Source organism: Salvelinus namaycush, chromosome 13, assembly GCF_016432855.1.
Source record: "Salvelinus namaycush isolate Seneca chromosome 13, SaNama_1.0, whole genome shotgun sequence".
Taxonomy (NCBI): Eukaryota; Metazoa; Chordata; class Actinopteri; order Salmoniformes; family Salmonidae; genus Salvelinus; species Salvelinus namaycush.
The window spans coordinates 20691705-20704358 of NC_052319.1; the positions used below are offsets into that span (position 1 = coordinate 20691705).

A 12654-nucleotide genomic window follows, 5' to 3' on the forward strand; every position below is an offset into this window, starting at 1 on the left:
CGTGTATGTAAACTTCCGACTTCAACTATATTTATTTCACCTTTATTTAACCAGGTAGACTAGTTGAGAACAAGTTCTCATTTACAACTGCGACCTGGCCAAGATAAAGCAAAGCAGTGAGACACAAACAACAACACAGAGTTACACATGGAATAAACAAACGTGTAGTCAACAATACAGTAGAAAAAGTCTATATACAGTGTGAGGTAAGACATGCAAATGAGGTAGGAAAAGGGAGGTAAGGCAATAAATAGGCCATAGTGGCGAAATAATTACAATATAGCTATTAAACACTGGAGTGATAGATGTGCAAGAAGATGAGAAGATGAGAACACAGAAGATGAGTGTGCAATTAGAGATACTGGGGTGCAAAGGAGCAAATATAAATAAATAAATAACAGTATGGGGATGAGGTAGTTGGATGGGCTATATGCAGATGGGCTATGTACAGGTGCAGTGATCTGTGAGCTGCTCTGACAGCTGGTGCTTAAAGTTAGTGAGGGAGATATGAGTCTCCAGCTTCAGTGATTTTTGGCAGTTCGTTCCAGTCATTGGCAGCAGAGAACTGGAAGGAAAGGCGGCCAAAGGAGGAATTGGCTTTGGGGGGTGACCAGTGAGATATACCTGCTGGAGTGCGTGCTACGGGTGGGTGCTGCTATGGTGACCAGTGAGCTGAGATAAGGCAGGGTTTTACCTAGCAAAGACTTATAGATGACCTGGAGCCAGTGGGTTTTGGCGACAAATATGAAGCGAGGGCCAGCCAACGAGAGCATACAGGTCGCAGTCGTGGGTAGTATATGGGGCTTTGGTGACAAACGGATAGAATCCAACTGTTCCAACTGTTAGAATCACATTTGGCAGCGATTGCAGCTGTGAGTCTTTCTGGGTAAGTCTCTAAGAACTTTGCTCAGCTGGATTGTATAACATTGACACACTATGATTTTTTAAATTCTTCAAGCTCTGTCAAGTTGGTTGTTGATCATTGCAAGACATACATTTTTAAGTCTTGCCATAGATGTTCAAGATGATTTAAGTCAAAACTGTTACTAAGCCACTCAGGAACATTCAACGTCATCTTGGTAAGCAACACCAGTGTATATATGGCCTAGTGTTTATGGTTACTGTCAGATGAAAGATGAATTTGTCTCCCAGTGTCTGTTGGAAAGCAGACTGAACCAGGTTTTCCTCTAGGATTTTGCCTGTGCTTAGCTCTATTCCATTTCTTTTTATCCCAAAAAACTCCCTAGTCCTTGCCGATGACAAGCATACCCATAGCATGATGCAGCCACAACTATGCTTGATAATATCAAGAGTGGTACTCAGTGATGTGTTGTGTTGGATTTGCCACAAACATAACACTTTGTATTCAAGACATAACGTACATTTCGTTCACAAGTTTTTTGCAGTTCTACTTTAGTGCCTTTTGTTTAAACAGGATGTTTGTTTCGGAATATTTTAATTCAGTACAGGCTTCATTCTTTTCACTCTGTCATTTAGGTTAGTATTGTGGAGTAACTACAATGTTGTTGATCCATCCTCAACTGTTTTAAATTCACAATTGGCCTCATGGTGAAACAGAGTTAGGAAGGACACCTGTATCTTTGTCACGGCCGTGAAAAGAAGAGGACCAAGGTGCAGCGCGGTGAGCGTACATTTTCTCTTTATTTGGGAAAAAAAACGCCAAACAAAACAATAAACACTACAAAAACAAACCGTGAAGCTAAAGGTCATGTGCCCTACAAACAAAGACAACTTCCCACAAACACAGGTGGGAAAAGGGCAACCTAAGTATGGTTCTCAATCAGAGACAACGATAGACAGCTGTCCCTGATTGAGAACCCTACCCGGCCAAAACATAGAACTACAAAACATAGAACATAGAATACCCACCCCAACTCACACCCTGACCAAACCAAAATAGAGACATAAAAAGGATCTCTAAGGTCAGGGCGTGACAGTACCCCCCCCCCCCCCCCCCCAAAGGTGCGGACTCCGACCGCAAAACCTAAACCTATAGGGGAGGGTCTAGGTGGGCATCGAGCCGCAGTGGCGGCTCAGTTGCGATACGCAGGTCCCGCTCCACCACTGGCTCACCCCACTTTGGTGGGATCTCTGGTGCGGGCACCCTCGTTGCGGGCCCCGGACTGGGCACCCTCGTTGCGGTCCCCGGACTGGGCACCCTCGCTGGAGGCTCCGGACTGGAGAACGTCGCTGGAGGCTCCGGACTGGAGAACGTCGCTGGAGGCTCCGAACTGGAGGCCGTCGCTGGAGACTCCGGACTGGAGGCCGTAGCTGGAGGCTCCGGACTGGAGAACGTCGCTGGAGGCTCCGGACTGGAGAACGTCGCTGGAGGCTCCGGACTGGAGAACGTCGCTGGAGGCTCCGGACTGGAGAACGTCGCTGGAGGCTCCGGACTGGAGGCCGTCGCTGGAGGTTTCTTGCCATGACTCCTCACTGGAGGTTTCGTGCCCTGGATCATCATTGGAGGCTTCTTGCCATGGATCATACCTGGAGGCTTCGTGCCATGGATCATCATTGGAGGCTTCTTGCCATGGATCATACCTGGAGGCTTCGTGCCATGGATCATCACTAGAGGCTTCGTGCCCTGGATCGTCACTGGAGACTTCGTGCCATGGATCATCACTGGAGGCTTTGTGCCATGGATCATCACTGGAGGCTTCTTGCCATGGATCATCACTGGAGGCTTCTTGCCATGGATCATACCTGGAGGCTTCGTGCCATGGATCATCACTGGAGGCTTCGTGCCCTGGATCATCACTGGAGGCTTCTTGCCCTGGATCATCACTGGAGGCTTCGTGCCATGGATCGTCACTGGATGCTTCTTGCCATGGATCATCACTGGAGGCTTCGTGCCATGGATCATCACTGGAGGCTTCTTGCCATGGATCATCACTGGAGGCTTCATGCCATGGATCATCACTGGAGGCTTCTTGCCATGGATCATCACTGGAGGCTTCTTGCTATGGATCATCACTGGAGGGAGGAGACGTATGGGCAGTCTGGTACGTTGAGCTGCCACAGGGCTCACCAGGCTGGGGAGACATACGGGAGGATTAGTTCTAGGCGCAGGCACAGGACTCACCAGGCTGGAGAGACATACAGGAGGCCCTGTCCTAGGCAGAGGCACCGGATACACTGGGCCGTGGAGGCGCACTGGAGGTCTTGAGCGTAGAGCCTGCACAACCCGTCCTGGCTGGATGGTTATTTTCGCCCTGCAGATGCGGGGCACAGGATGCACTGGGCTGTGCAGACGCACCGGAGACACAGTGCGCAGAGCCGGCGCAGGATATCCTGGGCCGTAGAGACGTACTGGCGGCCAGATGCGCTGAGCCGGCACCCTCCGACCTGGCTGGATGCGCACTCTAGCCCTGCCGATTCGGGGAGCTGGAAGGTAGCGCACCGCGTTGTGCACGCGCACTGGAGACACCGTGCGCTCCACCGCATAACACGGTGCCTGACCAGTACGACGCTCGCCACGGTAAGCACGGGGAGTTGGCTCAGGTCTCCAACCTGACTCAGCCACACTCCCCGTGTGCCCCCTCCCCCCCAATTTTGTTCTGGAACTGCCTCTCGGGCTTCCTTGTTAGCCGAGTCCCTTCGTAACGCTGCCGCTCTGCTCTTACTGCCTGCAGTTCCTCCCGTGGACGGCGATACTCCCCAGCCTGCCTCCAGGGTCCTTTACCGTCCAGGATCTCCTCCCAAGTCCATGAATCCTGGACACACTGCTCCTCCTTACCACGCTGCTTGGTCCGTTGTTGGTTGGAAGTTCTGTCACGGCCGTGAAAAGAAGAGGACCAAGGTGCAGCGTGGTGAGCGTACATTTTCTCTTTATTTGGGAAAAAAGACGCCGAACAAAACAATAAACACTACAAAAACAAACCCTGAAGCTAAAGGCTATGTGCCCTACAAACAAAGACAACTTCCCACAAACACAGGTGGGAAAAGGGCAGCCTAATTATGGTTCTCAATCAGAGACAACGATAGACAGCTGTCCCTGAATGAGAACCCTACCCGGCCAAAACATAGAACTACAAAACATAGAACATAGAACATAGAATACCCACCCCAACTCACGCCCTGACCAAACCAAAAACCAGAGACATCAAAAGGATCTCTAAGGTCAGGGCGTGACAATCTTTGTAGTGACTGGGTGTGTTGATACACCATCCAAAGTGTAATTAATAACTTAACCATGTTCAAAAGGGTTTTCCAATGTACACTGCTCAAAAAAATAAGGGGAACACTTAAACAACACAATGTAACTCCAAGTCAATCACACTTCTGTGAAATCAAACTGTCCACTTAGGAAGCAACACTGATTGACAATACATTTCAAATGCTGTTGTGCAAATGGAATAGACAAAAGGTGGAAATTATAGGCAATTAGCAAGACACCCTCAATAAAGGAGTGGTTCTGCAGGTGGTGACCACAGACCACTTCTCAGTTCCTATGCTTCCTGGCTGATGTTTTGGTCACTTTTGAATGCTGGCGGTGCTTTCACTCTAGTGGTAGCATGAGACGGAGTCTACAACCCACACAAGTGGCTCAGGTAGTGCAGCTCATCCAGGATGGCACATCAATGCGAGCTGTGGCAAGAAGGTTTGCTGTGTCTGTCAGCGTAGTGTCCAGAGCATGGAGGCACTACCAGGTGATGTTTCAGCCAGGAAGCATAGGAACTGAGAAGTGGTCTGTGGTCACCACCTGCAGAATCACTCTTTTATTGGGGGTGTCTTGCTAATTGCCTATAATTTCCACCTTTTGTCTATTCCATTTGCACAACAGCATGTGAAATTTATTGTCAATCAGTGTTGCTTCCTAAGTGGACAGTTTGATTTCACAGAAGTGTGATTGACTTGGAGTTACATTGTGTTGTTTAAGTGTTCCCTTTATTTTTTTGAGCAGTGTATGTAAACCTCCCTGGTCTTTGTGGTTGAATATGCTTGAATTCACTGCTCGACTGAGGTACCGTACATACAATTGTATGTGTGGGGTACAGAGATGAGGTAGATATTAAAAAATCATGTTAAACACTATTATTGCACACAGAGTGAATCCATGCAATGTATTAACATAACATGCAACTTATTAACATAACAAAGTGGTTGAATACCTATAAACGCAAGACATTTCATTTTTCCATTTTTATTAATTTGTAACAAATACTGAAAATATAATTCCCCTTTGACATGATGGGGTATTGAGTGTAGGCCAGTGACGACACAAAATCTCAAATTCAAGCTGTAACACAACAACATTTGGAAAAAGTTAAGGGTTGGGAATACTTTCTGAAAGCACTGCACATACAAAATTGAAGACACACCACATAAACATTGATCCAAACATACACAATTCACCATACTCCACTTAATCTTTGAGTCCATCTTCCATCCCCATATCAGAAACCAGGTCCTGCTTTGCATCATTATCTTTTCAGGGGTTTACTCAGCTATTCCCAATGGACTTGTGATATTTGAAAAGCAGTTAGGTCAATGATTTGACATGATCTAGTGGTCTCTAGTAACCATGCTTAAGGGATTTGTATCCTCTGAGTGTTACTGCTGGGCTGCACAGCCTTTTCTGTCTCATCAATGATGGAGTTGCCTGCTACATGTGCGGTACATAAAACAGAATGTGATAGAGGGCGAATCAAGCTCTCTCTGTCACTGCAAGTCATCTCCATGACCCAATGAATAATTTAACACACACACCACATCCTTCACTCCTTGGCTAAAGCTCTGTAAAGCAATAACCAAAGCAAAAGTGTGTGTGTGTTTGTGCTTGTGTGCATGTTCAAGAGTGTGCGCACGCGCTCAAGAGAGCCTGTGATAGTGAAAGAAAAATAAAGAAAAATACAGTATGTGATTGAGACAGTAAGTCGGCAAAGTTAATCCCTATCATGTTAACACAGACTGGAGTTGACATGCAGAGAGGGAAATATAGCTCAGAAGAACAGAGGAGGATCTGAAAAACCACGCATTTCACCTGAGGAGACAATATCTGGTTCTGCTGATGGATGGGTCACTGACAATGGTCACTGACAACCCCAAACCACAATTTAATAAAGATGTGCCAACCAATCATTGAGAAGGTCAGTGGTTAAAGCGATTATACCTCCGTTATGATAACAAAAGAAATTAAACCCCCTGATGTAGGAGGAATCATGTTATTGCAATAATGTAATGTGTGGTCGATGAGAACTGCGTCAGCTTGTTATCTGTGTCAGCCAATTGCGACACAATAAAACCTGTAGCTTATGTCCAGTTGAAACTGGTTCCGGCTGCTCAAGTCACATGCACCTGTTGCTGAGGTGAGCGATAACGAGTGAATGGAACCTTGGCCTAGCCCAGCTAGCAATGAGGAATTGGCCCAGAAGCGGTCCTCTTCCGGGGGGCCGGAACTGATTGAATCGCCCGGAATTGGGTGTCGGACATGGCCCGGAATCAAAATTAAAGACTGCCCAGAATCAGCCCAAGTACATCGCGTCGTTTTCGACTACCGGAATTCAGCTGACTTTGCCGGCATCTTACCAGAATACCACCAGAGGCGGCCCGATGCAAATTTAAATAAATGTATACAAAATGTTAATGTACTTTTTATATCACAGAAACAATTTCAAAATTTAGAAAAATAAATAATGAAATGTAAATTATATAAAGCAGCCCGTGTAATCATCTGCCAAAGAGTAGCCGCAATCGAGAGTAGCCCCAATTGGGCCAGATAACTACCACCGTAATTGGCCCGAGCACCAAGTAATACATTTGGTCCAGATAAGTCACACCGGAGTCGGCCCGAGGACAAGTACATTAGTGTCTAGTTTTAGAAACAGACGCCTCACAAGTCCTCAACTGGCAGCTTCATTAAATAGTATGCACAAAACACCAGTCCCAACGTCAACAGTGAAGAGGCCGGGATGCTGGCCTTCTAGGCCTTCTAGGCAGAGTTGCAAAGAGAAAGCCATATCTCAGACTGGCCAATACAAAGAAAAGATTAAGATGGGCAAAAGAACACAGACACTGGACAGAGGAACTCTGCCTAGAAGACCTGCATCCCGGAGTCACCTCTTCACTGTTGACATTGAGACTGGTGTTTTGCAGGTACTATTTAATGAAGCTGCCAGTTGAGGACTTATGAGGCATCTGTTTCTCAAACTAGACACTCTAATGTACTTGTCCTCTTGCTCAGTTGTGCACCGGGGCCTCCCACTCATCTTTCTATTCTGGTTAGAGCCCGTTTGTGCTGTTCTGTGAAGAGAGTAGTACACAGTGTTGTAGGAGATCTTCAGTTTCTTGGCAATTTCTCGCATGGAATAGCCTTCATTTCTCAGAACAAGAATATACTGACAAGTTTCAGAAGAAAGTGCCTTGTTTCTGGCCTTTTTGAGACTGTAATCAAACCCACAAATGCTGATGCTCCACATACTCAACTAGTCTAAAATAAGGCCAGTTTTATTGCTTCTTGAATCAGAACAACAGTTTTCAGCTGTGCTAACATAATTGCAAAAGGGTTTTCTAATGATCAATTAGCCTTTTAAAATGATACACTTGGATTAGCTAACACAACGTGCCATTGGAACACAGGAGTGATGGTTGCTGATAATGGACCTCTGTACGCCTACGTAAATATTCCATAAAAAATCTGCCGTTTCCAGCTACAATAGTCATTTACATCATTAACAATGTCTACACTATGTCTGATCAATTTGATGTTATTTTAATGGATAAAAAATTTGCTTTTCTTTCAAAAACAAGGACATTTCTAAGTGACACCCAAACATTTGAACGGTAGTGTATATGCAAAAAATATTTTGTATCATTTTGTTGATAGCCTACATTTTCGTTGGCTAAATGAAGTTTGAACTATCTTTTAAATGTTGTGCTATATTTAGTTAGAGATGGGTTAAAAATAGGCCCGTTGAAAAATAAATATCATTAGTCTATTGCTGTCATTTGTTGGGTTCTGTTAAGCCCTTTTCTTTTCAAAATAAGTCAATTTTGTGTTTGCCGCAATATAACCATGAAAAGGAAAAACCAAAAAAGCGAGGTGCAAAACTTAAATTAATGCCGTAAGATAATAACCTGTTCGTATTTTCCCTATAAACAATGACTTGACTTATGCCTACTTTTGATATTACCCTAATAAAGTTCACAAACGTTTGTGAAAGTTTGCTGTGGTATGGCTATTATTTGGCTTAGCTATGCAGGCCTATAAAGGCAGTGAGCACCAGAGTTCCAAATTACTCCCGACAGTTGAACTTGAGGTAAGGAAGAATGCTTGAGGCCTACCAGTCACTCCTTTAATCTAATAATATACTGCTTATCTTTATTTAAAAAATATTCTGATAGAAAATTAACAAATTAGTCTCCTTCCATATGCCTATATCTGTAAAGCAGTAGCAGCCTATCTGACAAGTAGCCTACAAAGAAATACATGTCAGTGTCAGGTACAGTACATGGTGCACTATCTTTCTCTCGGTTGCTCTAGGGCTAGGCCTAAGCTTCTCTTCCTATATATTTACATTTTAAATATTAATATCATACAGTGGTCCACCTAGGCCTATAGGCCTACAGTATGCATGCAATGCCCTGAGGCATTTAGTGCTCAAATCTCTGACAGCTGAACCAGTGAGGTGGACAATTATTGTTTTCGGGAAGTAAAAACAAATGAAACAATAGGCTATAAAGTTTTTAATATGCTACACATCGAAACACAACAAATATGTTTTTTGTTATTTGTTATAGCAGTTTTTAAGGACATGTAACTGTGGCTCATTTGGCCAATATCACTTGATTATTGAGGGAGTTGGCAGCGCCCGGTCGGGGAATCTTTCTCTTTCTACTCTCGGATCTGAACGGGTCTCTCAGGTCCGAACCAGCACGGGTCTGTTTGGGTCTTTTTTTCAGAACAAGTCTGATTCTCCTCAGGTACATTCTGAACAGGTCTCTGTTTTAAAAATACAATAATTTATGCATATTGGGTCAGGTGGGAAAGCCACGTATCCATTTCAGAACAGTCCAACTTTTTGGACCCGTGAAGACATCTAATGTGCAGTAGCTAGCTATTTCTGAGAAGGAAATAGTATGTCAAGGCCACCTAACTAAAACCATTTTAAATGTAAACTTCAATGGGGTAACGCCAGAGTTGGGACGTCCCAAGGATTCCGGATAGCATGCACCCTCCCAGAATGGGTCCAGATAGACCCTGTGCTTTATGTGCTTTTCTACTGTAACACCCAAAGACACTAATATCCCTGACCCTTTTCTCATGCGTTTGTTTCTTTGTTTAAAACCAGCATCACATAGGCTTAGTTAGCTGTGCATATTCTCTTTTCTGCAAACAATCCCTGAATAGATATGTGAAAACAGAACTCATACTTTCAACCATATTGTTCTTTGACATCAGGGCATTTGTGAAACAGTTGTTGTATTGTATGATTTGGCCCCGTCTTCAGTGAGCTCACCTGTTGAGGGGATCCACTACAATGGCTCGGGGGTGAGACATGTCCCCCTCCAGAAGAGTCTTCCTGGTTTGAGAGGCCCTCTCCAGTCTGGCCACACTAATAGTCTTCCTGTAGCCATCATTGGTCCAGTAGAGGTTATTGCCAATCCAGTCCACAGAGATCCCCTCAACATTGTCCAGGTCTGCAAGGTGATGGAACACCAATGTTATTGTTATCTGCCCCTGACATGACGTTCTTTTTTTTCTCAACTGTAAACGGATCCTTTAGAAAGTCTATTAACTGATGCATACAGACAGCGCAACTTTGTTATCATTTTAGTGACTAATACCATTCACAGAGATGTATAGCTAAGAAAAATCAATCAAAGTGTTCCTTTAGTCAAGGAGACAGGAGTAAAGATGTTTCATATAAAGCAGGGATGGGAAACTTTAATAGGGGTGGGGTCCACAAAAAATCAGAACTCATGATGGGCCACAGTGGCTCGCGGGTCTGCGTATCCACACATGCAGTCAGATTCAGGCCCTAGCCTTTTGGGGGCCCTAAGTACAATTTTGATGGGGGGGGGGGGGCACCTTGCAAACAACCCCCCCCCTATTGACAGTGAAGAGTTTTAGAGTTCCTTTCCTGCGATTCTACACATTTTGCCATAGGGTGGAGAGAAATGTTTAGATAGCTGGCTAAACTAACTTACCCATCTAAAACATGTTAGCTGACATGGGCTAATTGAGTGACTGTCACTGACGGAAGGAAATGAAAGGGGAATACCTAGTCAATTGCACAACTGAATGCATTCAACTGAAATGTGTCTTCCGCATTTAACCCAACCCCTCTGAATCAGAGAGGTGCGGGGGCTGCCATAATCGACATCCACATAACAAGAAAAAAACTGCTGATGCACAACTACATCTCTACAAATTGCACATTGTGTATTATATTATTCCTAATTGATCCTTGTGCCTACAAAAGGGTGGCCCATCCCTGATATAAAGTATAATAAAAAATAAACCCACCATCTTTGAGGACCGTTTCCCGGCTGTTCCCATCTATTTTCTGCCGGCCTATGAGGAAACTGGTGGTGTCAGCGAAGTAGATTTGTCCTGACTCTGTGTGGTAGTCGATGGCTCTGGGGTTGACCAGGTCCTCAATCGGGACCATGTGCTCATCACTGGACTTCACATTCAAGTCCAGGCCTCGGATGACCCCTGGCCGACCTTTACCATAGAACAGGAAGAGGTCGTGTTTGGGTTCTAGAATGCAAAAAAAGAGAAGGGTTCTTTACTCTACTTATTGTCAGTTAATTGGTGTAATTCTTCAATGCTGCTGATCCCAGAATTAACTTCTTATGGCTGCAGGGGCAGTATTGAGTAGCTTGGATGAAAGGTGCACAGAGGTTCCCAGAGTAAACGGCCTGCTCCTCAGTCATAGTTGCTAATATATGCATATTATTATTAGTATTGGATATAAAACACTCTGAAGTTTCTAAAACTGTTTGAATTATGTCTGTTAGTATGTCTGTGAGTATAACAGAACTCATATGGCAGGCAAAAACCTGAGAAGTTCCACTTCCTGTTTGGATTTTTTCTGAGGCTGCTAGATTTTCAACCAAGCTCCCAATGAAATTACAGCGAGATATGGATGAGTTTTCACTTCCTACGGCTTCCACTAGATGTCAACAGTCAATAGAACATTGTCTGATGACTCTAATGTGAAGGGGGGCCGAAGGAGACAGGAATGAGTAATCACTGCCATGATGTGACCACGCATTGAACACGCACATTCACGTGATAGGCAGCTCCGTTCCATCTCTCAACTGAAGTCAATGTAATTCTCCGGTTGGAACGTTATTCAAGATGTATGTTAACAACATTCTTAAGATTGATTCAATACAACGTTTGACATGTTTCTACTGACTGTTACGGAACTTTTAGACATTTCGTCACGTTATAGTGGACGCGCTTTGTGACTTTGGAATTGTTTACCAAACGCGCTAACCAAAGTAGCTAATTGGACATAAATAACGGACATTATCGAACAAATCAAGCATTTATTGTGGACCTGGGATTCCTAGGACTGCATTCTGATGAAGTTCATCAAAGGTAATGAAACATTTATCTTGCATTTTCTGGTTTCTGTTGACTCCAACATGGCGGCTAATTTGGCTATTGTTCTGAGCGCCGTCTCAGATTATTGCATGGTTTGCTTTTTCCGTAATAGTTTAAAAGCACTTTCACTGGCTGTTGTCATATCGATCCCGTTAGCGGGATGCAGCCATAAGAAGTTAAAGCCTCTAACATTCCACGTTGTCCTAATCTGAGACGGCCAGGCTCATCTATTCTCCTTGATGGGAGAAGTAATCAGTGCTAATGACTGTGTCACCTTCAATCACATTTATGTTGCAAACTGGCATTGCAGTGAGAGGGAGAAAATGGCTAAAGAACACTGAGAAAGCAGTAGTCGTGTGAGCCATACTCAGTGTTCTTGCGCTAGCTAGCTTGGCCTGAAATAACTATATGAAAGTCAGGAGAGAGACTAAAAAGCGACTGTTAACTTTAATGCACAGACATGAACATTATCTAATTTGAAAGGCAAAACTGAGGTAGCTCCACCCAGCACCAGTCACTCTGGGGGTTCTGGGTGGGACCCTAGGGATCCTCCAGGGCTACAAAGAAAGAACCAGACCTCTCCTCACTCTGCCTCTACCCAGGAGACCATACTGCCGTGTGTGAGACAGACCACACATGCATCACTTCAATTTATCATCCTGTGAGGGAGAGTCAGGCTACCCCAAGAGACAATTAAGCATTGTATGAGACCCAGATCACAAACCCCACCATGACTGGCTGCGATGCGGCATGAAGAAGCACAACCATTTAGCACTGAATCTCATTAGGCTAAGGGAAGAGAGAGCCAGTGTCATCAGAATATCTAGCAAAGAGGTATAAATCAAATGTGTCACGGAGGGAGAACGCGGCAAGGCGCTCCACTACGCCCGATCGAAATACGGTGGACCTCTGATTGTGTGATCAATTTGATCTTCTGCTTTTACTGTCAACTACACAATGTCCATGGATTGATCATCAAGCTAACAAATGCAGACGATCTTAAAACTCCATTATGGCCATAATGAATCACGACTACTGACAGGTCAATAGTGGGACATAATTTTCAAATGGGC

At 44.6% G+C, this 12654-nt stretch overlaps 1 protein-coding gene across 1 annotated transcript in view; it reads right to left on the reverse strand.

Moving 5' to 3' along the window:
* The window catches only part of lrp1bb (low density lipoprotein receptor-related protein 1Bb), a 346624-nt gene that overhangs the window by 223897 nt on the left and 110073 nt on the right, over positions 1–12654 (reverse strand). Inside the window, exons 10-11 of the mRNA XM_039006274.1 lie at positions 10490–10726; positions 9480–9660 (exon numbers count right to left, since the gene is read on the reverse strand). Of these exons, the coding sequence (XP_038862202.1) occupies positions 9480–9660; positions 10490–10726 (418 nt within the window). The remainder of the gene's footprint in view (positions 1–9479; positions 9661–10489; positions 10727–12654) is intronic.